Below are 24,067 nucleotides of genomic sequence, written 5' to 3'. Positions count from 1 at the left end.
AGATGTAAAATTTTTACAATTAATTATGTACATTCAATGTATACATACTTGAAAACCATACAAATACACAAATTATAAAACCATGAATAATTTGTACACAAACATGTACATGTGCAACATGTAAACACTTGTACAAAATTTTAAATATTATAAGATGTAAAATTTTTACAATTAATTATGTACATTCAATGTATACATACTTGAAAACCATACAAATACACAAATTATAAAACCATGAATAATTTGTACACAAACATGTACATGTGCAACATGTAAACACTTGTACATACATACATACATACATACATACATACATACATACATATATATATATATATATATATATATATAAACATGCTCATTTAAAAAAACGAGTGAAAAAATACGAAGCAACAAGAAAATGGGTACATTTACAAATCATGCACTTACAAATACATACACACCTATGTAAATATATTTCCACCAATATAAACACATTAAATGCATACGAATATAAGTGCACACATGAGAAAAAAGATTAAAATACAATAAGAACAAAAAGAGAATAAAAATAATGAGAACACATTATTTATATGCACATTGATTACAATTTAATTATTATTTTAAAAATTATTATTCATAATAATGGTAATTATATTATAAAAATTATAGTTATTAATAATTTATATAATCAATATATAATCAATTATATACTAACCAATGATTGATTATTATTACATATTAATTGTTATTTAATTTAAAAATATATAATTTAAGTTTACTTAACTTATCATACATATTAACTTATCGTCCATATAATTATGTTTATATCCAATTACTTATCAATTATGAGAGATATAAGAATTAAAAGAAAGTTTCAAATTAATTCATGGGTTAAATTTATATGATATATTAACTTAGTGTGTGAAAAAAGTGCATGTTGTGATAAGCTTAATGTAAATAAAAATCACCATTAAATATATCTTTCTTAACTTAGTGTGAGAAAAATGTGCATGTTGTGATAAGCTTAATGTAAATAGAAATCACCATTAAATGTGTATCTTTGAGGATTAATCATAAGGTTTCCATGAAGATAAATTTAGACTTAATCTTGTTAATATTGGTCTTTCATTCAATATACATTAGTGGGTGCTACACTCCAATTATTACAAACCTTTGAAAAGTATAACATCCCCACTTTGAGATACAAAGTTCAATAGGGTGGGGGAGACAATAAATAATAAATAACTCCCACCCACCTTTCAAGAAAAAGCCATATTTATTTCTTGAATATCAAACTCCTTGTGCCACATAAGCTTAGGAACTTTCAGATTGATTCAAGATCTAAGACAAACTCTAAATAATATATAGATTAGAAATAGAAAATAGATAAAATAGATTGGTCTCCAAGCCTCTCAAAGGAAGTAGGAGCTAAGCCTTTACCTGTTCAAAAGCTGTAACTTGGTACAATTAGGAAATAACGTTCACTCCTTACCTTTCTTCCTCAAGGGCATTTCACAATGTTTTTACCTAGCCAACCTGTGAAAATTTGAGCGAGCTTAGGCTGGCCATGTAAAAGAGGGTTTGGCTTGGAAGGATGTTTTCCTTTGGACATTGAGTTTTTCAGAACAAGTATTCATGGGTCTTATTAACATTGCGACACAATCATATAATGACATGGGGCATTATTTTCCATACTTTACTTACTTAAAAGTTGATAAATGTGACAGAGTTAATGCTCCTAGGATGCTGCTTTCATCATCCATACTTAAGTTAGGAGCTCCCGAGCTCGTCATTTTGTAGGGACTTCATTGAGATTGGGGCAAAATGTCCGCTTCTATCTGGTTTGCCCCACAATATCTGCTCTTCAAAGGGTCCCATTCTTTCTCCAATTCTGAAGCCAACATAATAGTGGCAAGTATAATAAGATGGCTGGGAGTATGAAGTGCTTAAAATTTTGATTGTGCATACAGTTACCAGGCTGTCGAGCTCCAATAGCCTCAGCTTCTTCCTCATCCTTCCCAGAGCACATCATGTTCTCTCACTTTCCCTAACCAACCGGAAATCCCAGACATCCGAAAATTTGTCCTCTGCAAGCCTCTAATAGAATTGCCTTCAAGGTGCTACTCACGGGTCACACCGGATGTAAATACACGAGAGGCAACGGCAAAGATTTCACGTTGGACTTGACTGATACGTAGTGGGGTGTCAAATAGAATTAAATGAGCGTAGAGCTGTAGGGGAATAGGCCCTAGGGCATAGCATGCAGAAAGAAAGCTGCAGCGTGACGTAATACTACGTTACGCTCCAAAACTTCTACAAATGGTGGCAATTTTACATTGAGCAAAGAGCTGCACCCTGTCAGTTGTGTACAATGAAGGTCCTTGAGCTCTCTTCCCATATATATTGGGTGTTGGTTTGGCTATGAGTACAGTCTATGCTGCAAAGAATAAGGATGAGGAATCATGCCAGGGGATGAGTGATGACACCCAGTGCTGGGTCTAGTGTAAAGTTCGCATTGGTGAACTGTCTGCTGATGTAGAAAGGTTGCAAGTCTGTGAAACCATATTCACGAGCCTACACAGATCATCCATACAATGAGTTTAGAATCATCAAGACTGACCTATCGCAGACCAGTAGAACTTTTCTTAACAGCCTTACCTTGGCTTCAAGGTCCACCACCTTGACCTGCACCTGTGTCAAAGGTACATTAGGGCGGCCCACGAGTTCTTCAAATCTAACTGCATCCTTGACAAGCCCTCGAAGGAGATGCAGCAGCAGTTCATTGAAGTCTTTCTTATATGTCATGTACTTCTTAAAACTCTGTAGGAGTCAAATTCAAGTAAAAGAATCCAAAAGAACCCGAATGGCCATATCTACATCATCTTCAGTGACATAATTCCTTAAATGCATACGGGCATGAGCCTCAGACATTCGGATCATGGATTCAATATGCCTCACAGCAATGGGTACACCTTGTCCATGCTGTTAACATCCAAAGGAAACAAAAACATTCAAAACTTTTTGAGGTGATGTTGTATCTCCTGGACGAGGCATAAAGCTTGCATTTATGAACAAGGAAGCAATGGGTTGACCTACCATAGACTCTCGTCGTAAGTCCGCATAAACTAATGAAACCTTGTTCAGATCTGTATCGTGCAATTTGGGGAAAACGTGCAGCTTCGCATAGGTTATGTATTTTCTGAGGGTCTCTTGGGAAAGCACCTGGAACCAAGCATGTTTCTATTAGTCTTGGACAGCGGAAATACTACTTTTAGATGAACTTGCACAATCAGCCAGACATGTCTATCAATATTTTAAATCACCTCTGGATCAGAGTTATCAGCAGAAGCTGCAGGCTCTTCCTCTGGGTTGCCTTCTTCTGAGGCTTTAGGCTGAGATTTGAAGTGGCTATCCACCACAAATTTTGCTAGCATCTCATCTCGGACAGGATCTACCACATCCTGCAAAAGGAAGCGAGAAAGATTCAGACACAGAGAGCGTACAAATCTGAAGAGCAGCATAATGCATCATGAAAATCCAAACATCATTAAACTCCTGCCAAAATGGCGTGCTAGCCACATCCAAACTTATTACTAACAATCAATGCACAGCACCAGACAGGCAGGCAGCAGTATGAATCCTACAAGACTTCTTTCACCAGACTTAGCTGAGATTCAAGATGAAGCCTACCTTTACTACACACAGAACATCGAATCTTGATAAAATAGGATCAGTAAGCTCCACGTTTTCAGAAAACGTCTTACCCGAGTCGTACCTGCAAGCAATAACACACTGAAAAACTCTCCGTGGTTACAAAGGCGGCTGATCATTCTGAATCGCAAAATAAAAAGGTCTCACCTGCCCCCTACAGGGTTAGCTGCTGCAATCACCGAGCATCGAGCTTGAAGGGACGTCACAATGCCTGCTTTGGAAATACTGATACTTTGTTGTTCCATAGCCTCATGAATACTCACTCTAACATGGGGATTATTAGCAAGCACCACTAATCAGTTGCAAAGACAGACATTTCATGGGAGAATGGAGCAGAATAAAGCATGTATAAGTAGAAAAGTTGTAATTATTTATGCGATTCCCTTCTTCCAACATCACCAGTACATGTCACACTATCTGAACAAAAAGGAGGTATACCAAGCAGTGCCTACCTGTCTTGATCATTCATTTTGTCAAACTCATCAATCAGGCAGATTCCTCGATCAGCAAGGACAAGTGCACCGCCCTCCAAGGTCCATTCTCGAGTTAATGGATCCTTGTGAACAGCGGCAGTCAATCCTACAGCGGAGGCACCTTTGCCAGTGGTGTACACTGCTCTTTGAGCAGTTTTCTCTACATACCTGGCAAAATACCCGGTGTGGCTCAATTACATCCAGTAAGCAGGAACAGCTGAAAGGCTAATGCAGTAGGATTCGATTACAGACCACTCACTTCAAAAATTGAGACTTGGCAGTGCCGGGATCACCAAGAAGAAGGACATTGATATCCCCTCGAAGTCGATGCTTTCCTTGAACGTTCTTCTCTTGCCCTCCAAACATAGCTAGTGCTATAGCAGTCTTTATGTCTTCGTGTCCATAAATTGATGGAGCTATTGACTTTATGATCTGCAAGTCTTACAGCAATCTAATGAGAACATGCCACGGAGCAGAAACCACAAAGTCACCAAGCACGTGATAGAGCTGTACCCGGGCACCAATGCGAGGATCTTTAGATAGAAGCTCTATCTCTGCTTTGTCTTCTTCAGTTAACTTGTATGCCGAAAAAAGATCTTGCTTTTTACTAATATGATTTGCTTCTACAACTGTGGCAAAAACAGGGAATCCATTCTTGGTGTTCAAGGCCATGTCAAAATTGTTGGTATATATACCTGTAACTTCCTGTTAAAACAAAAGAACACTAGGCTTAGTATGCTTGCAAAGCCTACACTCAAAATGCTGACATCTCTACGTAAGGAAAGGAGGGAACGCACAATCTCTTCTCCAGGTCTTGCAATATCAATAAGGTCATTAAGCAGAATAATCTCCTTATAACGTGGAAGTCTCCCAGCTGGAACAATCCCTGGACTTTCCTGTAAGGTCAGCTTCTGATAGTTCCTATAAATCGTCTGCAGAACCTCACTAGGTATTAGCACAATTGTACTCAAAAATTGTGGAGAAGATGACATTGCACCCAAATAACTACCTGCTCAATGTTCACACTGAATGGGCCCTTGGACTGACACTCTGGACAGGATCCAACTTTGATTTCTGAGTAGCTATTTTGAAAGAAAGGACCAAGAATTGTGCCACACTTGTGGCAGTCATATTTGACTTGCTGCAACTGAGGGAACACTCCCGAACGTCTAGTTACAACACCTCCAATCCTGATCATAGTGTTCAAGTGCACTTGCCTGCAGGGACACAAGTGTTTGTGCTCAACGCCACCAGTTAACTTTCTAGTAGATATTAAACGACAGCTCTGACAAACCGGCACCATGGCTGCTTGCACTACAAGATGCACCTGATATTGCGAATCTGGTCAAAGACTGGAAGATTGGTGACACGCACATAAATCTTGTCATGAATCTTCTCATAGTTAGGATGAAACTTGAGTACGACATGTAAAGCAACCTCCTCCATAACCTCAAGGACCGATTGAGGAGCATCCGCAAGCCAAATAGCTATGTTGGGGTGAGTATGAATAAACTGCTTGTAATCTATCTCCAAACTGCATTTATTAGCTGAAGGAAGCAGGAAGCCACATTTTAGCACACACCAATGATATACTGCTGCAATCATAGAGAGCCAATTACACAAGTTTCATCCTCACCCGCTACCATTTCATCAATGAGACGCATGTATTCAGGTTCCCCAGACTCGTTTTTCGGATTTACGTAAGTGAGCAGGAATTGCCTAAATTTCCGTGCAATGAACCGGCGCACTTCATCTCTGGTCACCCATTCCCTCAGGCTACCTTGCACGTTGTACATCTCATACTCGGCCTCGTCTTCTTCCTCTTCCTGGAGATAAAATCATGTATGAATGCCGAGCATGAAATGTGCATTTTGAGAGGAAGAAAGAACTGAAAATACCAAATTGTTTACCAAGCTGAAAACATGACAGTATGATTCGAATCCCCAAAACCCCTCGCAACGCCAATTCAATCAATATGTGGGCTATCACAATAAAAAACAGATCAACCATTACCTCAAAGGCGTCGTCATCCGTTTGGTCAGCGACAGGTGGTTCCACACGAGCCCTTCGCCTTGGTCGGTACTCCACTTCAGAATCGTCATCTGATCCACAAATACGCCATGGGTAATGAGGCTTATAAAAACACTGCAGCTTCAACTGAAGCAAATGGATGACTAATAGTTAAATCAGACTAAGCTTAAATGGCTAGGTTTCCATTTCTAAGGTAGCCAAGGGCTGATTTGGATGCAACATCAAGGAAAGATCGCTGAATTACCACGCTCATGCAATATGCGTGGTAGCTTACGGTTGAACAAGACATCCTGAGTGCCATCCCGAGCATCCAACTCCGCCTCGGCAGCTCTACGGTCCGCCATGATCTGATCCAGGTCTCGATCATCCTCCAGGTCATCGTCGATGTCCTGGGATTCGTATCGATCCTGACTCCCCAGAGGCTGATAATCTCTGTAGGAAAGAAGACGTGTGCAAGGGCATTCAACCTCAGTCTGAAAGACAGAATAAAGGTGAAAGAGAAGGCAGGGCCTACTGTTCCATAAAGTTGTCGTGGTAAAGGTCTTCTCCCTCCTCCTCCTCATCGTCACCGGGATCCGTCGCAAAGAGCTCAGGGTCGACCTCAGCTTCATCTGAGGCGGAATGTGCAGAGCTCCTTCGACTAGTGGTATGCGGAAGCCTGTCGGTGCTGAAGTTGCCAACTGACGAAGGGGACCCAGGAGTGGATGGATGCGACGGGGGATTGTTGTCCGCGTCCTGCAAGTTCAATGCATTCCCTGGCTAATGAGCTCCGATAAACGGCTACTAGAGAAAAATCAGAGCAGAGTTTCATGCGCACTGCTGTGTAACAGTATTCGAGCATAGGCAACAATATTTATCATCAGCCAGTTGGGAACAAGAGGACTCACCATTGGAGAACTGGAGCAGAGGGGGCAGCTCGGGGATGTTTGGGGGCAAGCTCCTTATTCTGCAGACCTGTGTCTAAACCAGTGCCACGAAATTCTCGTCGTAGCGAGAGAGAGAGAGAGAACGAAAGAGAGGGGGAGAGTAAAGGACTCAACTTACTGCATCGCACGCAGGCACCGGAGAGAGAGAGAGAGAGAGAGAGAGAGAGAGGCAGCAGAATGGCGGGAAACCAATTTTGGCGGGAAAAGGTAAGCGTTCCCGCTTGTTGTCGTTCGTCGCTTCCTTGGGGCGGCTTCCCACGAGGCATGTGGAAAATATCCCATGGGCACCTTGATTGGTTTACGTCAGATTCAAAGACTTGCTGCCTGGTGGTTGGAGCTACAATCCTCGTGTATATAGAGGGTGGGTTCAAACAAGGTGGACAGCCAGCTACTTTGTATCAATGTGGCCCATCTAGACAAAGGCATGTGAATGAAGGAAGACAAGCAAATATGCAAGCAATTACATAGTTGCTTGCTATATTGCTTGCATGTTACAAAAATGCATAAAAAGTTGGAGTTACACCCAAGTAGGATGTTAGTGCAATGTATGTGTGGAATGAACAAATTTTTATCGAAATGAATAGTTCCATTAAATGGAGTTCTTATATATTGTATGGTATCCCCCGTAAATACATCCTAGTATGAAAGGCTCTTTATGTGCCATTGAGTCCTTGGTTCTCACAACTAGTTCCCATCCTTCTTGATGTGCAAGTTTTCACCTCCACATCCCCCATATTAGACCATGTGTAGTAGGCAAGTGGAAGAAATAATTCAAGAAATGTATAGCATCTATTAGGGTAAACCAATGAACCTTATGGCATGATAACTTCTAAGCATACAAAGATGGCAAATGAGTAATTTTTCATTTTTTCAAATAGAACTTTACAATAAATATATCCTCAATCATGAATGTTTAGTGCGGAAAATTTTCTCAAATCTTCAAGATCATTATAGGCCAATACAAAAGCTTGATGAGCTATGACAACTTGACACATAAGCAAATTCACTTGATGAAGTATGCATAAGACTATATAAGAAGTACAACACTAGAGGGTCGCATGTATCTTTATTGGACCACGCCTCTTTATTCACATGGCTACCCTATTTCAAATGTATGCCCTTCTACAAATAACTTTATGCAAGGGCACCTATAATGTGTAAATTGAGCATGGATTAGCTAAAAGATGACATTCCCTTCTTCATAGAGGTAGGTTATACTAGATGATTTTGAGCATGCAAGTGGCCCCCTGAGCCATTCTATTTTTGGTTTGTGCGTGCGTGCGTGCGTGCGTGTGTGTGTGTGTGTGTACACAAACGTGCCTGTGCATGCGTGGTATGCTAATGGGTTTGTTGTACTTGGTTATGGAGGTGTGCTAGTCATCAACTGCAAGGTAGTGCATGTCATGCTAAGGTTGCACACAAAGTGCTAATTGACATGCAATGGTAAATAGTTCTATGTGAGAGAGAAAAAATGTGATCAATAACAAAAGCATGAAAGATTATAAAGAGATCAAAACAAACAAAATTGCAAACATAAATGAAAATACTAACAATGGAAATGATAAGATGCAAGCCCCAAATCACGCTATATTGGTAAATAAAAGTATAACTAAATAGTGCCACTTATACCAACAATTTTCTAGAATTTAAGATTTCTAAAGTCTAAGTGACTTCATTGTGATGGCTTGAGGTCAAATTGAATCATGGGCTATCTTGGTCAATCAATGGGCTTTGAGGGCCACCCAAACCCAGTATGGGATTCTTAGGGTTGATCTACATCGTCTTCTTACTAGTTTTGCAAAAATCTTTGGAGTGTTCTCCACTTCCATCATCACACCCACCACTACCTTTCGGCTCTCCTTATTTCAACAATCTTTACTTCTCCTATGCTTGCAGACCAATGGGCACCTTATTCTTGCCCATGACCTTTGGGTTGTCATTCTCAAATAGGTGCAATTGCCTTGCATGTGTTGCTTGAGTAATGGGATGCCTATGGGAGATCTAGACCTTGAGCAACTTTATTTGCCTCTTCATATATCAAAAGGTCCAAGCTTAGCTTTTTATTAGCTCAAAGGGGATTCTTTAGCCATGAAGTTCTAATTAGGGAATTTCATTGTAGTGGCCCACCAAAGTGCCTCGATGCTCTTGCCATTGCTTAAAGCGCACATACAAGGTGTCCACCACATTTACAACAAGCTTTGTTTAATCTAATCTTGCAGTTGTATTTGCATCTTGGAGTGTGTCCTTTTGCATTTTCATGTTGACCACTATTTACTTACATCAATCTCTTATAGCTTCCAATAATCCCATGAATTCTTATTCATCTTGTGGATTCACCCAGACTCCTTACTGAAGAATGAGTTACGAGAACAAATGCACTAGAAGTCATACTTTCTTACGATCAGCCATGTTCTCTTTAGAAGAAGACATAAAAGTGTGATATATTCTAAAGAATACATGTGGAATTACTTACCAAGAATCTAGATCCTTATGTCTCTTGCACCTTTTTTTCTTCGAGTATTTTTGGTATAATGCCTTCTCATTGGAGGGGAATTCACATTTAGGTAGTTGAGGAAGATATGACATCTTTGGTACACCTCCTCATTCCACCATTGCTCAATTTGGTGATTCTTATATATGAGCTACTCCTTCTTCGAGTGCACCTAATCCCTACATTTCTCTGGCAAAGTTTGCAACATCTCCTTCTCCAATGGCCCATACATGAACCTACCATTCATAGTTCTATTACATATAGAGAATGCATCAACAACATACCATTGCAAATATACTTCTATAGAAGGATACCAAGTTATGTTTCTAGAGAAGTCTCCTTGCTGCTAATTTCCATGACTTCTGAGACTCAATATCATCATTAGGTTTGAAATTCTCTTTATCTCTTATGCGAACTAGAAGAATAAATCATTGTTTACTTGAATGTTGTATTAGTTTCCTCATTAAAAATGTGTGTGTGTGTGTGTGTGTGTGTGTGTGTGTGTGTGTGTGAGAGAGAGAGAGAGAGAGAATGCTTTGAATCACAACTCCCCTCTATCATCTCTCTAAAGGAATGTAAATTTATTTGTCACCAGAAACAGGGGTTGCCAGCAACCCTTTCTTGGTGAAAAAAATCACAAGTTGCCTCTGTATCTTTGAGGGGACTTATGAAAATTTTTTAAATTGGGAAGGGGTTGCTTAAAGCTCCATGTTCAGTGAATAAAAATTTAGAGAGGACTTGTGGAAAAAAAAAGGTGGAGTCAACAACCCCCTGTTCAACAAAATAAAATAAAATCACAAGTCCCCTCAAAGAAATGATGGAGGAGACTTGTGAACTTTTTTTTCATATTGAGAAGGGGTTGCAAATAACCCTCTTTTTTACGAGTTACTAGCAACCCCCTTCTTGACCAAAAAAAAGTCACATTCTCTCTCTCTCTGTCTCTCATTCGTCTCTTCTTTCTCTCTCTCTCTCTCTCTCTCTCTCTCTCTCTCTCTTTCTTTGTATTTATATTTAGTAATTAAGCCATTAACTAAGTAATAAATTAAGTAGTGCATGTGTGTATGCGCCTCTCCTCTATGTGTATGTGTTTGTACATGGCCCTTGTCTCCATTTCTCACTATGTATATTTCTTACAACTCTCTCTCTCTCTCTCTCTCTCTCTCTCTCTCTCTCTCTCTCTCTCTCTCTCTCTTTCTTTGTATTTATATTTAGTAATTAAGCCATTAATTAAGTAATAAATTAAGTAGTGTATGTGTGTATGCGCCTCTCTCTCTACGTGTATGTGTTTGTACATGGCCCTTGTCTCCATTTCTCACTATGTATATTTCTTACAACTCTATGTGTTTCTCTCTCTCTCTCTCTCTCTCTCTCTCTCTCTCTCTCTCTCTCTATAGAGCCATTAGGATACACTAGGGTCAAGAGAGAAAGAGAAAAGAGATATGAGAGAGAAGAGGAGAGAAAAGTTTTAAAATAATGTTTGATGAGAGAGAAGAGATTAACAAATAATTACTAGCTAGGAAGATCAAATTATGTGTATATTCAACAATCCTTCTCAATGAGAGAGAGAGAGAGAGTATGTGTGTGTGTTTTTTTTAAAAAAATAAAGGTCCAAAGCTATTAATATGTAAGAAAGGCCTAAAGATAATATTGTAGTATTGAGAGTTGATAGAACTTTTTAAAGCCACATGGGAAGAGAGAGAGAGAGAGAGAGAGAGATTGTGCATGTGTGTGTGTTTTGATAAGTTATTAATATGTAAGAAAGACGCCCCCTTCCTTGGCTTCAAAAATTTCTAACACTCTCTCCTATAATATTACGACTAGCGTTCCGTGCGTGCGGAATGCTAGGCTGAAGCGGCGATCGAAGTAGCCGTGCTATCGCACGGCAACTTCGCTCAACAATCTATTTCTCATCTTTCTCTTTCCTCTCTCTCTCTCTCTCTCTCCCCCCTCCAAATTCCCTATGTCTAATTCTCTCTCTCTTTCTCTCTCTGCCTTCTATTTTAGTTTATTTTTTCTCCTGTCCTAGTTCTCTCTCTCTCTCTCTCTGTGCTTATTTTCTCTCCCCGCTTTTCTTCTCTCTCTCTCTTTTTATTCTCTCCCCTCTCCCCTCTCTTTTCCTTCTCTCTCCCTCTCCTCTTTTTTCCTTTTTCCTTTTTTCTTCTTCTTCTTCTCTCTCTCTCTCTCTTCATTCTCTTTTTAAATTTTTTATTTTCTCTCTCTCTCTCTCTCTCTCCTTTTCTTCTCTTTGCGCTTTTCTTCTCTCTCTCTCTCTCCTCTCTTTTCCTTCTCTCTTTCTCCTCAATTTTATATTTTCTCTCTCTATAATTCTCTCTACATGTTCTCTCTCTCTCTCTCTCTTCCTTCCTTCACTTTCTCCCCCCCTCAGTCTCTCTTAAAGTATGTAAATTTGATCTTTTTCCTATATATAATTCTCTCTTTATGTTAATATTCTATCTCTTCTTCTCCTTTCTCTTTCTCTCTCTCTCTGCCCTCTTTTCTTTTTCTCCTCTTTCTCTTTATTTTCCGTTTTTTATTCTCTCCCTCTCTCTCTTTTAAATTTTATCTTTTTCTTCTCTCCTTCTCTCTCTCTTCCCCCCTCTCTCATTCTTTCTCCCTCCCTCTCTTTCTCAAAAAATATTTAAATTTTAACATGTTCTCTCTCTTCTTCTTCTTCTTCTTCTTCTTTTTCTTCTTTCACTTTCTTCCTGCCTCCCCTCAGTCTCTCTTAAATATGTAAATTTTATCTTTTCCCTATTTACAATTCTCTCTTTATGTTTATATTCTCTCTCTTCTTCTCCTCTCTCTCTCTCTCTCTCCACCCCCTTTTTTTCTTCTCCCCTTTCTCTTTATTTTCGTTTTTTCTTCTCTCCCTCTCCCTCTCTCTCTTTTAAATTTTATCTTTTTCTTCTCTCCTTCTCTCTCTTTTAAATTATATCTTCTCTCTCTCTCTCTCTCTCTCTCTCTCTCTCTCTCTCTCTCTCTCTCCCAAAAAATATTTAAATTTTAAAAAGACTTTTCTCTTTTTCCCCATCGCTCTTCCTTTTTTTTCTTCTCTCTCTTTCTTTCTCTCCCCTCTTTTTTCCTTTTTTTTCTCTTTAAATTGTTTTCTTTTCTCTTTCTTATAATTTTTCTCTCTCTATAATTCTCTTTGTGTTCAATTTCTTTCTCTTCTTCTTCTTATTTTCTCTCTCATTTTCTTCTCTCTATCTCTTTTCCCCCCTCTCTCCTCTCTTTTCTTTTTTTCTTTTCCTCTCTCTCTCTCTCTTTCTTAAATTTTATATTTCATTTCTCTATAATTATCTTTATTTCTTTTAAAATTTATATTCCCTCACTCTTTAATTCTCTCAGTGTCCAAATTCTTTCTATTCTTCATCTTATTTTCTCTCTCTTTCTCTCTCTCTCTCTCATTTTTTTCTCTCTGTCTCTCTTCCCCCTCTTTTCTCTCTCTTTTTTTTCTTTTTCTCTATCTATCTCTTTTTTAAATTTTATATTTCTTCTCTCTTTAATTCTCTCACTGTGTTCAAATTCTTTCTATTCTTCATCTTATTCTCTCTCTCTCTCTCTCTCTCTCTCTCACATTTTTTTCTTCGTCTCTCTTCCCCCTCTTTTCTCTATTTTTCTTTTTTTTCTCTCTATCTATCTCTTTTTTAAATTTTATATTTCCTCTCTCTATAATTCTCTTTCTCTCTATTCCCCTTCTCTCTCCCTCTCTTCCTCTTCTCTTCTTTCTTTTTTAATCTTTGTATATTTCTCTCTCTCTCTGTCTCTCTTTATTTTAATTACTATTTATTTTAATTAAACAAAAAGTTAACATTTAAAAGTTTAATCTAAGAGAGAGAGAGAGAGAGAGAGAGACAGAGAGACAGAGAGAGAGAGAGAATATACAAAAAGTTAACATTTAAAAGTTTAATCTAAGAGAGAGAGAATATACAAAAACTTTTTGTTTAATTTAAAAGTTTAATCTAAGAGAGACAGAGAGAGAGAGAGAGAGAATATTTCTTAATGAGAGAGAGAGAGAGAGAGAGAGAGAGAGAGAGGAAGGGGTTTTAATTTAAAAAAGGGAGGTGAGGGAGGGGGAGGGAAAGCTTTAATGAAAAAAAGGAGGGGGAAGAGAAAGAAGGGAAGGGAAAAAGAGGGAGGTTTGGAAAAGGGGTTAGGTTTGGGAAGCCCTCTGGAGGTTCGGGTCTTTCCGAACCTATAGCTAAAATAATATTGTAATAAGATACTTTGAAAAAGGTACATCTCTATCCAAACTACTTTTCACATTTATTTCTCTTCTCTCTTATAAATGATTTTTAAAAAGACACCACTTGCTAGTCTCTCATCAATAATTGTTTTAATCTTCTCACTCTCACTCACACACACACACACACACTCTCTCTCTCTCTCTCATCTAAAAGTTATTTTTATCTCTCTCTCCTTCCTCTCTTCTCCATTGAGACCTAAAACCCTTCCAATTGAAATTCCTTACATTTAGAGTATCTAGAATATATATTTTATTTTAAAGACGAGGCAAACCATTGATGAATTACTTAGTCAAGGTGGATTAGAGTTTGTATGAGCAATAATCTTTAAAGCTATGTCTTTAGTTATGTAATATATACTAGAAAAACCTACCTTAATTGTTCTCTCTATGTGTATGTGTGTGTGCATGCATGCACACACGTGTGTGTGTGTGTGTGTGTCTCATTAAGAACCTCTCTCTCTCTCTCTCTCTCTCTCTCTCTCTCTCTCTCTCTCTCTCTCTCTCTCTCTCTCATTAAGCATATTGATTGAGCATCGAATTTATACTTGTTTTCGCCAATCATTATCCCTTCTTGCCACCACAACAAATAATCCATAAGTGTGTAAGCTTTAATAATGAGTTTTTATTTTTTAACTAATGTTTAACAGGGTTGCTAGAGCCATGTATAAAGAAAAATATTTAGTGAGTATTTGGAATGGATGCAAATGTAGACATGTTTATGCACCAACCTATGCTTACCAAAGAGAACTTACATCTCATATTTGGAAAGAGAATGACTTTTTTAACTTCACCCTCAGCTAATTCTTAGAGTAAATGCATTTTACTTTATTCAAAAAATACAAGCATACCTTACTTTGGTTAGCTATGATCAAATTTATGATAATCTTTTACTGTCAGTGTTTATCAATTTGTGAAACAATAGTACACTTGCCAGAGGTCAATGTAATACAAATCTAGATCCGAATTGCTTGCAGAAATTGTTTTGTTCTATATGAGAGAGAGAGAGAACTATTTATTGCGACACATGTCATAATCCAATGTAAAACAAGTTCTGTCAAACCTAGAGTACTCTCACAAATACTTTTGTATTGTAAACGAGAGAGAGAGAGAGAGAGAGAGAGAGAGAGAGAGAGAGAGAGAGAGAGAGAGAGTGAGTGAGTGAGTGAGTGAGTGAGAGTGAGTGAGAGAGAGAGAGAGAGAGAGAGAGAGAGAGAGAGAGAGAGAGAGAGAGAGAGAGAGAGAGAGAACTATTTATTGTGACACATGTCATAATCCAATGTAAAACAAGTTCTGTCAAACCTAGAGTACTCTCACAAATACTTTTGTATTATAAATGAGAGAGAGAGAGAGAGAGAGAGAGAGAGAGAGAGAGAGAGAGAGTAGTAAAGAGAGAATTGTTCATTGTAACACATGTTACAATCCAATGTAATACAAGTTCTATCGATTTGAAGTGCTTGCACAAATGTTTCTATATTGCAAACATGAGAGAGAGAGAGAGAGAGAGAGAGAGAGAGAGAACTATTTGTTGAAACACCTTTCATAATACATTATAATACAGATTCTATCAATCTAGAGTTCTAGCACAAATTATTTTTGGAGAGAGAGAGAGAGAGAGAGAGAGAGAGAGAGAGAGAGAGAGAGAGAGAGAGAGAGAGAGAAGGTGGTGGTGAAGGTAGTGATGTGGTGTTGTTGGTAGAGTTAGCGACGATGGTAGTGGTGTTAGAAATGGAAGTGGACGTGGATACATCTAATGTTAGAATAAGTGAACTATGTGTAACAAGAATAGGGGGCTGCCAAAAAAAAAAAAAAACACTCAAAAGCTCGCTAAAAAAACTCGCTTCTTGCCCTTCCCTTATGTGCCTTGCTCTATCTATCATAGTTTTGATGCACATAACAATTCATACTGCAATGAACACATCAATGCTTATATCGATATAGTGGGAGACAAAAATTTACACCAAAATTATCCTCCTCCACATACAAATGGTTTTATGATTAATGCGTCAGCTAGCAAATGTGCAAAAATAGTAAGGTGATTCCCTCCTCTCCCTCTATTGCTAGCTTCAATGAAAGCTCTTATCCCTTCAAAAGGCACTACTCTATTCACATTTTTACTCTCTCTCACATCAAATGCTCTAGTGTGACATTATCCCTCTCTTTCCTCCTACTTTGCCACATTGGAAAAGTTTAAGATTACCCCCCTCACTATTGAGTGCCCGTTCCTTGCAATTCACCATCAAAGGTGGCATGTTGTAGCATGCTTTGTAGATGTAGAATGCTTGGGATAGTTATTAGGCGATCATTTTGAAGAACAATAATTGTTTTTTGTCAATATGAGTAATTGTTATCGATACATGGTAGTTGGTGATCAAAGTTGTTGTTGGTGGCAAGGCTTATAGAGGATGGCATGTATATTGTTGGTAGAGTTTACTAATAGTTCCTTGTCATTGGATAGAACTTGAATGAACATGGAAAACGGATTGAAGTTTATAGAAGATAGAAATGTTTTTGTTGGAGTAAAGGTAACTTGTGTAACTCTAAAGTAAAACCTTTCATTTATTCTCTTCTTAAGAGAGTACTAGTCTTCATTTTCATGTATGGGGATGTATCTTGTTGGATTGAGAGATGGGTTGACATCCAAGAAAGTCTAGAGTGTTCTCCCATACTTGAGGACCCATATTATATACCACTTATGGTATAATTACATATGTGAGAATATGTATGTACATAGGCTATTACTTAGTCAAAAGATAGCTCCATGGGATTCTTCTCATTGATGGGAGGAGTCAATGGAGCAAGGACCTTGGGGTGATGAAGATGGAAAAAAGTTTGTTGTGGAAGAAAAATGAATTTGTGAGAAGATCATAGGGAGCCTTGAAATGATGAACAAACTTTGAGTCAATCCAAGTAGATCTTGATGTTTAGGATTCTCTAATGGATCAACAAAGATTGATAGCAGTTGAAGTAATTAGTTTCCTCTTATTGAACTACCTTTTTTGGCTTCCATTCATAATGGATGTATTGGTATTGGTGAAGGAGAAGAAAAAAGAGGTGGATAGTACAAGTGACTTTGGGAGACCTATCTAACCATAGGTAAGGTGAGACTCTCTAGGTGTGTCCTACCCTTAATGGGCCTTGAGTAGATATGGGGAAAGCTAGACAAAGGGGTTAGGCATTAGAGACGAAGGTAGACAACCAAGGCCACCAAATGTATTTACCTTGAGGACCCCTTGGGTGTGGTGCTTTTTTTCATTTTTCTTTCCAAAGTAAATATAGTGTCATAATTAGACTTTGAGCCTCACATAGATTGGATTCAAAATGTAAGAGCTCATGAGTCATGTTGTTGATGTTGAAGTTATTGAAGTAGAGTATTTGTTTAGCTTCTTTTGAGGAAGATGATAGTCATTTGAGGTAGAATTCAAACTATGTTTTGCTTGAAGAAGTTAGGGCTCCATAGTTGATGGTCCATGTTTATCTAGGATTCTCATTCAAGGCTTCCAGTCAATCTTGTCTCTCGATGGTCCTATGACTTAAGATCTTGAGAAAAAACTTTTGCCAATGATGTTGTCTTCAAGCTTTGAGTTGTCGATGCTTGCCACCTATTTTATCACTTTGGTGAAGCCGTGAAAGCATCATATAGTTGATTCTAACTCAAAGGATTGGAGAATTTAACACAATTTGAGTTTTTTTACCATTATATCATGCATAGTAGCTTTGAGTTGTAAGCTCATACCCCCCCCCCCCCCCCCCCCCCCCACCTTTCTATGCACAATAAATGTGACATGCCTCTAAACATTGTAGGGGTTGACTAATAAGTCAATTGATTGATATACTTAAGGATATGTGTTTTTTGTAGTTTTAAAAAATAGAAAAACAAAAAGAATGAAATTTTATTTATAAACAAGAGTGGGGCTTTATTTATTAGCTAGGTGACAATCTTTTGAAGAAGTAAGGAATTATACTCTAATGATGCATAATGATCCGTGTACATTTTTATGTCAATATGGGTAATATAGGTCAAGACGTCCATCTCCCTCCCTCTCTCAATTTCTCTCTCTCATGCATACAATTAGTCCACATTGTATCATAATGCCTCACATCTAATTATGGCATGTGTTGTAATAAATGCTTCTCTTAAATCCTAAACACATTCTCTCTCTCTCTCTCTCTCTCTCTCTCTCTCTCTCTCTCTCTCTCTCTCTCTCTCTCTCTCTCTCTCTCTCTCATAATGTGAATGATTGGATAGCCACTTGGTGTTTTTAGAACTTTAATTTCAATGCATTGATAGCTCCCTCCCCTCCCCCCCTCTCTTCCAATATGATTCAAGACAATTCATACAAGCAATCCAAATGTACATTTATATTGTGTTAACTATGGGAAACGTGCTTTTGCTTGTCAAATTAAGAGAGACAAGTTCACCAAAGACTTGATTTTATAACGGTGACTTCTCAACAAAATAAAATGCGGTTGTGCTAAGAGGTAGTGTTAGCATTGCATTGTTGGTCACTATATAGCTGGTGTTGGAAAAGTTATTCTGCTTCCAAATACAATGTGCAAGTTTTATTCAGTGAGCGTGGGTTGGTGTATAAACACGTTGGCATTTGCATCCATCCCAAACACTCGAAGGTACACATAGTATAGGTGCTTGCATGCCAAATACGCTTTTCCTTCTGTGGTACGGTCCATGAAATCATGGCAATTACATGTTGGATTCTTTGCAATGTGCATATCATAACACTCATGCATGACACTCGAGTTAAATGTCTCTAGTTTGAAAGCCTTATGCTTCAAGGCCTTCACTACTGTGTGGCCCTTCACAATTGCATCTAGAGCCAACGCTGAGTCTATCCTTTTCCCTGCAGCCTGTGAAACACCTCTTCGATATCTACACGAGCCCTCGTTAATGGATCCGCCTCTTGTGCCACCTTTTGTAAAACAAACCCGCCACTCTCCAACATGTGGATTTCTTCTACGGTCAAATTAGTGCCTCGTGCCACTGGCCATACTTGTGGAACCTTGGGCAGTGCATGTTGAATGGAAGAACAAATGTTCCATGTATGGTCCACACTATCATTACAAAACCACATGAACTAGCGCCGCATTCCATGTTGATTGCTAGCTTCTTCTCCTGAGCTAGACCACTCCATGATGCCCCAAAATGAAGGTGTAGGCACCCCATGTGAGGTATTTTTTATAGGGTTTTTTGCATTTTCATTCTTTAGCTCCCAACCAAGCTTGACATTGTACACGGCTGCGAGTTGGAATCCTTCTTATAGCACAAATGGTGTCATGAAGAACTGTCTCCACCACCATTTTCTTCGAACAATTTGGTGATACTGCCCTTGATTGGTCGGACGGCAAAGGGTCCTCAAAGTTTAATTTTCTTGTATCCTTTCTTTTAGGTATGTTTTCGATCACATACTCAGGCCTATGAGAGGCATTGGCTTCCTCAGACCCCACTTTCCCATCAACCTTGCATTTTCTTACTATAGTCACATTGTCCCCTTGAAAATCGGGACGTTTATGCAATTCAATTCCTCTCGCCACCTCCTCAACCATCCTTACCGTTGCTCGAGGTGTAGGGCTAATTCCTTGTTGTAGTTGACTCAAAAGCTTCTTTGCACTGGGTCCTGCACCACGGAACTTTCCACCAATGAATGCATGTCATTTTGTGCTCTATAGTAGAGTGTTGGCCAAATCACTGACACATGCATCGTACAAGCTGATAGATCCCTTGAATCCCTCCCCTACCAACCAACTTGCATGCATTGGCTCTGGCAAGTTTGTGGTTGGCATATGAGCAATGTCCTCCACCAGCTGGACAAAAATATATCATGAGAAGGTATGGAGTATGAGAAAACAAATGCACCACATGTCACATCCTACTATTATGAACTAGTATTACCCCAACAAAGTGCCGCCTCCAGCATGGATATCTGATATGCCACCAACTAAGCCAACAGTCCATTGCTGGTATATTGCAATCCGCAACTTTCCTTGAGGCCCACCAAGCCCGAATGAATTGATATTGCATTGTTGCATCATCTTTTGTGACTGCACACCTCCACATGCAGCACAAGCGCTTATGCTCATCTTGAAAACTCTTGTGCACATACTGTGATGTGTGTATTTGGAGACTTTATTCCCAATGAAATAAGCAAGATCTCTCCCTTCCTTGCATTACGTTGTCTGGACCACCATTGAACACTGTGCAGATGGTCCTCCAATTGGCAGCTGCCTCGTCTACCATGAATCCTTGAAAACGAGCACTTGGGTGTCCACACTTCTCCATTGCCTCATTCATCTTTGTCCAAAAAAGATCTCGTGCATCTATATCCTCTTCTTTCATCTCACATATTGTCAGAGTCATCAACTCTTGTACACTACTACAGAAACACAAGAAAGGAATGGAAGAGTAAGGAAAACTATGTTGCTTAAGTTTGTGTTGTGACAGTAGAATTAGGTAAGAGAAACTACGTTGGATCATACACATGTGCTGCCATGGGTGGTCCAATCATTAATGCGATGCACGTGGTCAAAGCATATCCAACTATTGTGTAGGTTCCTAGTGCCATTCCTTCGCATATGATTCACTGAGTCAACCCCTGAGGCTGGCCCAATTGTTGACATTTTGAATATAAAGCACCTACTATCATTGTCAACGGCTTGCCCAAGAAATAGACTACCATGGAAAAATTTGTATGCACAATGTTGCTTTAACTTTAGAAGATGAGATTTCATTCCCTGATCACTCTTAGCGCGTGCTGCATGGACCATGTGTTTGAACCTGCATGCACAAAATATTGATCTTCATATGTATGGCCTTTTAAAGATATTTTGAAATGTGTTGTGAATGGAATAATATGTTACATGTTCCTCTGAATGAGTGGTTAGAGTTCCTTGAGCATCGTCGAGAGTTCAGTGTCGGACATAGGACACCTTGCTCACGAACCAAGGCACCCATCACTAGCCTTCTAGCCACAATCATTTGTAGGTGTCGAGGTCGAGCTGCACTAAAGTTTCTTACCATTTCCTCTATGGTCTTTCTCACCTCTTTAACATTAGGCTCTACATGTTCCTCTTTGCACCTCATGGTTATGTGTGCCTCAATGAATAAATAATATTGACATTGGCCTTGCTGATATTACATAATACACTACACACTCACACTTGGAGAGCAGGATGGGGGGGTTCTTACAATAGAAGCATCCAAGGCTTCCAAGACCAACAACTGGCATTCCAACAGTCGATATGGTCGTACTGAGTTTACCTGCATGGCATGCATTTGAACTTGATTAGTGTGATTTACTTGCGATAGGGTACTAAAACCATGTCATGCGACTTTGCAATCACTTTAATGATAGTGGAGTGAATGAAGAATCTTGCATCTGTCCATGCCACCTTGTTTGGGGAGCTAAAAATTGACCTGCCAGTACAATCTCTATTGGGACACTCTAGCTCTCCAATACATTTGCTTTGGCAAACAGCACCGAGGAATGCCATTGATGTTGAAGTGGACTTTGTCCAGCAATGGCCATTGTACTTTTGCTCCATACCCTCCATTGGATGCATATTGTTTGCTACTGGTGGAAGCTCGTACGCCACATTGCCATCATAGAAAATTGGGATCTCCTCCACTCTCTCTATAGTGCTCGTATTCTGAAGCAAATGATGTAAGACTTGGTGTCAGCCCCTTGAAGACATTATGTATTCAACCACACTTATAGCTTAAGAGGATTGCCGCATCCCCTCCTCTTCCACATCAAGCGTGATATGGATGGTTTTATTTTTCTCAATGTCCAAGGGGGGTGGTGAGGCTTCCACGGTGATTGTTGTTTTCTCAATGCTACAAGGGCTCCGGGTGAGGTCTATGGTGGGGGAAGGCTGCAATGTAGGCTCATTTCCTTGTTCAACAAGATAGTCTTGCAAGACCAAGGTATCCAAAACATGTACATGGATAGCCTCATGGTCATTGTTACAATGGATCGGTGTGCTTTGTATTCGGCCATTTGTATGGGTGATAGCAAGAACACGGGAACCATTGCCATTGCAAATGTCTTTCTTCCTCAACATCAGGAACCGACTACTTGTGAAGTGCATAATAGGTTTGGCAGAGAGGGATGATACATATATGTGGACCTCGGTATTTGGTGTAGCATTGGATGTTGGATCCATTTCCAAAGCTATCTACACGTACAAATACTCATGTCAGATATGGGTGCCATTGAAAGACTTAGTGTGGGGGTGTATGTCACATACAAGAGAGGGAGAGAGAGAGAGGAGGATTTATAAATTGTGTGCATGAGAGAGAGAGAGAGAGAGAGAGAGAGAGAGAGAGAGAGAGAGAGAGAGAGAGAGAGAGAGAGAGAGAGAGAGAGAGAGAGAGAGAGAGAGAGAGAGAGAGAGAGAGAGAGAGGAGGGAGGGAGATAGAGAGTGTACATGCATGTGTGTGCGTGCGAGTGCTATATATATAAAGTATTTGGCATAAGAGGGAGAGAGAGAGAGAGAGTGTGTGTGTGTGTGTGTGTGTGTCTATGTATGGATATGGGTGCTAGATATGAGAGAGAGAGAGAGAGGGGAGAGGATATAAAGATTTGTGTGGAAGGGAGAGAGCAAAAGAGGGAGATAGAGAGAGAATGTGTGTGTGGGTGGATGTGGGTGCCACACAGAGAGAGAGAGAGAGAGAGAGAGAGAGAGAGAGAGAGAGAGAGAGAGAGAGAGAGAGAGAGAGAGAGAGAGAGAGAGAGAGAGAGAGCGGGGGGGTTGGAGAGCACCAAGAGGGAGCCTGGGAGAGAGATCGGGGGTGATGGATAGAGTGAGGGGGAGGAGGAGGAGGAGGAGGAGGAGAGAGGGAGGGAGGGAGGGAGGGGTGTACGTACCTGCGAGATTAAGAAAATAATCCGCAACTTGAGGGAGGGGGAGGTGTCATGTCATAGGGAGTGTGTGGCCTTATATAACCACTTTGACATAGTGGGGCATTAAATGCATATCTGTGAGAGAGAGAGAGAGAGAGAGAGAGAGAGAGAGAGAGAGAGAGAGAGAGAGAGAGAGAGAGAGAGAGAGAGAGAGAGAGAGAGAGAGAGAGAGAGAGAGAGAGAGAGAGAGAGAGAGATGTGCCATACGAAGAGAGAAATGTGAGAAAGGGCCGGAGGGGGGGGGGTGGTAGTCATATTTTTCTACACCACAAATATTAGGATGTCAGCGACCCCTTCTTTGGCAACAAAATGATCCCAATCCACATGCACTCTCTCTCATCAGTCGTCCTGGGCCCCCCACACACACTCTCTCATACCTTGGACCCTAAACCCAAATAACTAAGATATATGATGTAGGTGCACCGACAATCCCTTTCTCGGTGGGCAAAACGATCCTAATCCACATGCACTTGAACTCTCTCTTCATTCCCTAAAAAAAAAATCCCATACAACTAACGTATTAATGTACAATCATACTAACTGATTAATTAATATTACTATTACAATACATTGATGTATATGAAATGATTAATAGTAATATATAAGTTAATAAATAAGTTAAGTAATATTAATATACAAATGGTTCACTTCATACTAATCGATTACTATAATAGTTAATTAATTAATAAGCTAGTTGATATACATGAATTATAAAACAAGCAGACTATTATGAATTAAAAAATTAATTAATAACTTAATTGATATAATTTGACTAATACACTAAATATCTAATTAATAAACTAATGGATATCATCTTGTTAAATATTATTTGATTTATATTGAATCAATAAAAGTTTAATTAATAAATTTATATTAATTAATTGAGTAATAAATATTTTTAAGTACTAAATAATTATGTGATAAAATTATTTAATATTTTTAATAAAATAAATATATAACATTATAATTAGCAATTACTACTTGAATAATAAATATTTATTGGTTGTTAAAAACTAATTTGAAACTAATTAAATATATTTAAGTAATTCATAACTAATTAATAAATAATCAATGATTATTTATTAGTTATTAATTTTAATGAATTATTTATTAATTTTAAGTAACTAGTTATTGGTTATTACTAATTGTTTTTTAGTTTGTAGTTATTAATTTTAAATAAACAGTTATTAATTTCAATTAATTGATCAATATATAATTTTATTGGCTAAGTAACTAATTAATATCTAATATATAAAGTGGTTATTTATTGATTATTAATATTAAGTAATTA

General features: G+C 38.8%; 1 protein-coding gene across 1 annotated transcript; it reads right to left on the bottom strand.

Moving 5' to 3' along the window:
- Positions 1-1,324: 1,324 nt before the first annotated feature.
- Positions 1,325-7,259, bottom strand: MCM2 (minichromosome maintenance (MCM2/3/5) family protein). The gene is given in 17 exon segments (XM_087660760.1): positions 1,325-2,556; positions 2,641-2,964; positions 3,079-3,204; positions 3,306-3,443; positions 3,673-3,757; positions 3,841-3,957; positions 4,146-4,334; positions 4,426-4,598; positions 4,680-4,871; positions 4,964-5,098; positions 5,176-5,383; positions 5,494-5,713; positions 5,803-5,992; positions 6,180-6,268; positions 6,442-6,629; positions 6,712-6,932; positions 7,085-7,259. Coding segments are annotated over 17 exon segments (2,712 nt in total). The 5' UTR covers positions 7,088-7,259; the 3' UTR covers positions 1,325-2,442.
- Between the last annotated feature and the right edge of the window lie 16,808 nt (positions 7,260-24,067).

Source organism: Lygodium microphyllum, chromosome 20 (genome assembly GCF_053477565.2).
Source record: "Lygodium microphyllum isolate KBCC chromosome 20, Lygodium_microphyllum_v1.1.10, whole genome shotgun sequence".
NCBI classification, from domain to species: Eukaryota; Viridiplantae; Streptophyta; class Polypodiopsida; order Schizaeales; family Lygodiaceae; genus Lygodium; species Lygodium microphyllum.
This window is presented reverse-complemented; position numbering and strand designations above follow the sequence as displayed.